This window comes from Rhinopithecus bieti, unplaced genomic scaffold (genome assembly GCF_001698545.2).
Source record: "Rhinopithecus bieti isolate Rb0 unplaced genomic scaffold, ASM169854v2 scaffold_41725, whole genome shotgun sequence".
Classification (NCBI taxonomy): Eukaryota; Metazoa; Chordata; class Mammalia; order Primates; family Cercopithecidae; genus Rhinopithecus; species Rhinopithecus bieti.
In genome coordinates, this window is record NW_016816895.1 from 1 (window position 1) to 4,828 (window position 4,828).

Sequence of the window (4,828 nt, forward strand, 5' to 3'; positions counted from 1 at the left end):
GTGCAGCAATCAACCTCAGGAATTCATTTTCCCACATACGGGGAGCTCAGCCCCAGGTAGGGGGATTTGCTTGGTGGGGAATTTAAACCCAGGTCCCTCTCACTGCAAATCCCACAACATCCCCATGAGGAAGAGATAGGGAACAGGGAGTAGCCCTATATCACCTTTAACTGACTTCGGGTTTAGAGAAGGACAGATTACCTGGGGAATGAGGAAGCGCATTGCTCTGGAGCTCACTTCTGGAGAAATGTCATGAATGGGCCCTGTAAGGAGCTGGTGGGAACTTCTGTTACTTCTGGGACCAGCGACCTCAGGTCAAGAGCCAGATGCTCACTCAGGTCTCTCCAGGCCAGAGGCTCTGGCCAAGTTTGGGCTCCCAGCGGAGTCTAAGAAAATGTGGAGGGCACCAATGTGTGTTTATGAAGATTTATTTCAGAGTGAGCATCATTTCGCGAAATGCGGACTTGAGCTTTGCCATCCCTTCCCCTGATCCTGTTCCATAGATTTTGCTGTTATATTCTCTGTATCTTTACCGGGGTCGGGAGGCTGAATTAGTCTTATTCTGGGTCAGTAGCTGTTACTTCCTTAACGGCGGTGGTCCTGATAGTTCGCACATTTGTGGCCGTCCCAAAGAGCAGTGCAATTATGAAGGTGTAAATACGACCAAAGACCACTCTCAGATACAGCACTGACTGCTGGCTTTGTTTGACCGAACGTGTTCTTCTTGGAGGTGGCCCACTGTCAACACTCCCACCAATACCTCTTCTTAGGCACCGTGGAGGATCCCAGCCTATATGGCAATGGCAGTTCCTTCTGTTGTTGCAGACCCCTCTGTGACTGCACTTCTGAGGGTAACAGTCATAGCTCAGTGAAGTGATAGTCACATTGCACTGGGTGTTATTACAGGCCATTCCACGAAAACAAGGAGTGCCGTCTATCACACGCCCAACATCAGTTGTGCCTGTTGCACGGTGTTCATCCAATCCAAAACACTGAAACCTTCCTCTCACTGAGTGATGGAATGAAACATGTTCCTGCAGCCGGGGAAGATGGGTCACGTTGGTACACTGCAGTCTTCCACAAAACTTATCTTTTCCTACACAAGGCTCGTAGCTGAGAGCTGTTCGTTCTCGAGTACAATGTCCGAATCGGTGACTTTCAAGATTGATGTCATAGCAGTCCTCAGGAGCATCCTCAGCACCGACACCAAAGATCGCCTTGCAGAGCACATTGCGGTCAGTGCAGTTCCCATGATAGCAGTAGCCTTCTTCAGTGCACGGGGTTCCATCTTGCAAATAAAAGTCTGAGGGGCATGTCAAGGTGGTCCCGTGACAGTACTCTGGAAGGTCACATATATTTTGGATAGGTCTGCAGAGAGTCCCTGGTGCGGAGAAGCTGCAGTTTGTACAGCAGTCTCCTAGATGACAGATGCTCCCCGGTGTGAAACGACAGTCACTTTGGCAGCAACGACTGGCATAACACTGCTTGAAGGAGCCACAGTCACATTCCTCCCTCCCTTCCACGATGAGGTTTCCACAGCGAACCATTGTCATGGTTTCGTTATACACTGGAGCGAGTGCTTCGAAAACGCACCGCGCTGAATTTACAAAACAATTTTGTGCATGTCCATAAGAACAGTTACTGAAAGCATCTGTTATCCCAGGATATCGCTGCATAATGCAGAAGGCCCTTCTCTGACATGTGCAGTAGTTGTCATCATACTCCACACCCATACTTCTCATCAGTGTCTGGGTTGTTATGACGGCTACCAATAAATAATGTCTGCCTAGAGTACCAATGTGTAATAGGCCTAAATGTGTACAGAAGCCATACCTTTGTGGTTCATAGGTAGATTCATGTGGTGCGTCTTTAATAAGTAGTGTGGATGAATGAACATGAAAAGTATCAAAAAAGGTTCTTCTAAAATAGGTAAACATCGCACTACGAACTTGATATTGATTCACAGGAGCTGGGTCACGAACATTATATATGGTCAAAAGATAAATATAGTACCGCAGATCAATATTTTGAACAATGCTGTCAATGACACTGAACATCTGGACCACCTCTTTGGAACACGTTGTAATATTGCCATATATACGATAATATGAGTTGGAACATTGAACGTGGCCTTTTATGTTACCTCTGTGAGAACTATACAGCGATGGAGATAACCTGGGGTTCATGCTGTCATTTGCTTCAGAGAACAGGGGGTCTGTCTCCTCATTGTCACCGTCTCTAAATGTGGGCCCCGTTGCGTTGGGCTCAGCCACTATCTGAGAAACAACATGTTCAAACCTGCGGGAATCCTGGAGGGGTTTGATTTCGTAGGCAAGGTCGTCCAGCTTCATGATGCCTCTGAGGCCCCCATAGCACGTGTCGATGGTGACCATGGACAGAGGCACCTCCTCCAGGTAGCCGAGGTAGTAGCAGTCTGGAGGGATGTAGGGGTCATCCACCTGCAAGGCTCCTTGGTCATCCTGAGTTGTCACCAGCAGATGTCTGGGCCAAAGAAAGTGTTTTCTCCGCATGTGAATGACGTGTCTTTGACCCCCAAAACGCAGGCTGTAGGACAGCCAGCCGGGAAACTGAAGGCCTTTGCCACGGTGCGTCTCCTTCCTGGGAATCACCACCTCGGAGGATGCGTAATGCCACAAGGGACGGCCTTGAGAACACCAGACTAGAGCCAGGAGTGCCCAGAGCCCCAGCAGCAAGAGGGGGGCCCTAAGGGTGACCCGCACCTCTGCCGGCCTCATGTCTCAGCCCAGGGATAGTCATCCAAAGAGAATGGGAAAGGAAAGGCCTGTCCTTGGGGAAGCCAGGCCCCAACCAGCTGCGGTGGCTGCGTCCCTCCCAGGGAGACCCTGACAGAGAACAAAGGACCTCCCCGCAGGCTCCTGCACCACACCCTGGGGGCACCTGGACTCCTGGAGGGAATGAGGTAACAGTCCCAGGGCGGGGCAGGGGTGGACCCAGAGAGGATGGCAGCTGCTGCACACGGAATGAGGCTGAGGGTCCTGGCTGTGAGGATTCATCAGGAAGGGAAAAGGGAGAGGGAAGCAGGGCTCTGTCTCTTTTACCACCGTCAATCTTTTCTGTTGCTTTCTGAATCTGCAAAATACAATGGTGTGTTCAATGCCCTCGCATCAGGCGTGTTATTCTCGGTCGCTCTGTGGGTTAATACTGCTCCTTTCTGTGGGTCACATTGCTTGGTCCGTTGCCATGTGGAGGTGGACACTGCCAATACTTTCCTTGTGGACTGATGTTTTCTCGTCTTCATAAGTACCATGTCTTATTCTTTTTGTTGTTGTTTCATTTTGTTTTGGTTTTGAAGTTTGGTTTGAAGTTACCAGATTGTGAAAGGAAAGTATCTTGGGCCCTGTCGAGCTGGGAACCACTCCGGGCAAGTCTGCCTCCCAGTCTATTTAAAGCTGTCCCTGTGGTCACAGAGATAGATCAGAAACTCAAAAGAATGCAACCATCTGTCTCTCACCTACCTGTGACCTGGAAGCTCTAAGTGGGGAGGACTTGCTTTGAGTTGTCTGAGCCTTTCTGGGTGGAACTAATGTCCTTCTTATATTCACTGATGTCTCACGTCTCCCTGAAGTGCGTAAATCAAGCTGTGCCCGACCACCCTGGGCCATTGTCATCAGGACTTCCTGAGGCCGTGTCACAGGCGTGTCCTCAACCCTGGCAAAGGAAACTTGCTAAATTCACTGAGATCTATCTCAGAGTTCCTGGGTTCACAAGATCAACAGTTGAAATAGGGTAACTCTTTCTTCCGTGCTGTGTAAAACCCTTGCGAATTATGATACTTTTTACTTAGTCCGTCTATTGGGGGCAGACGCTATTCCTGACCCCATGAGCCCAGGTGCTGTCCCTCCGATGCTTCTGTGTGGTTCTCTCCTGGTCTTTGGTCATTTCTTCAGATGCACGAGCCGATCAGTTCTCAGGGAAGGACACAGGGGGCCCTCTGTGGGTGTCTCATGTCTGAGAACAAATATTTCACATATTTCTCCCATACTGAGTCCTCTGTGTTCAGTCCTGATTACCAAATGGAAACCTCTGGGCATCCCAGGACTGTGGGTCTTCTCTCAGAGCTGCAGGATCAAGTCTAGGCTTGTTTTCACCAGGAGAGAGAGGGCCCTGTTTTCCTGCCTTCTCCTCCATAGCAAGCTGCGATGTGGGACGCCTGAGGAGAGGGCAGAGCCCAGAGCAGATGTGCGACTCCTGGAGGAGTTGAGTGGCAATGGCAGCATTTGGGAAAATATGATGACTTATAATGTGACTGTGCCATGAAACTCACTTAGCAATTATTACTATTCACACATGTGGATAAATTCAAATACACTGCTTTAGGCAAACTTTAAGAGATATAAACAGAGAAATAGCACACAATATAAAAATAAGAGAAGACCTTAATACCTCACTTACAACAATGTGTAGCAAATCCAGAAAGAAAATTCTTAAGCCTCCAAACTTGAACAACACTATTCAACAAATTCACCTAAAAGACAGTTATGGAACCTTCGAACCAAGAGCCATGTAATACACACTCTTCTCGAGCACGCATTGAGCATTGTCCACGATAGGTTATATGTCACATCATAAGATGAGCATTAACATTTAAAGAAGTAATCCTAACCCTTCTCTAACTCTTTCAAAAATTTGTGAAGGGTCAACCTTCCAAACTATTTCTGAGGCTACCATTACACTATTACCAGTAATATTACCAGTAATAGACAAAGGCACCACAATAAAATAAAATTATAGATCAATGTCATTGGTAGACACAAATTAACCACTCCAAAATAGTAATATTTTATAT

General features: G+C 48.0%; 1 protein-coding gene across 1 annotated transcript; it reads right to left on the reverse strand.

Annotated features, from left to right (window-relative positions):
- Positions 1 to 412: 412 nt before the first annotated feature.
- LOC108517505 (disintegrin and metalloproteinase domain-containing protein 21-like) lies at positions 413 to 2,894 on the reverse strand. The gene has a single exon (XM_017855481.1). The coding sequence runs from the start codon at positions 2,754 to 2,756 to the stop codon at positions 558 to 560; it is 2,199 nt and encodes a 732-aa protein (XP_017710970.1). The 5' UTR covers positions 2,757 to 2,894; the 3' UTR covers positions 413 to 557.
- Between the last annotated feature and the right edge of the window lie 1,934 nt (positions 2,895 to 4,828).

Excerpts from the sequence above, each read along its gene's own strand:
- LOC108517505 (XM_017855481.1), bottom strand. The coding sequence starts at position 2,756 with ATGAGGCCGGCAGAGGTGCGGGTCACCCTTAGGGCCCCCCTCTTGCTG.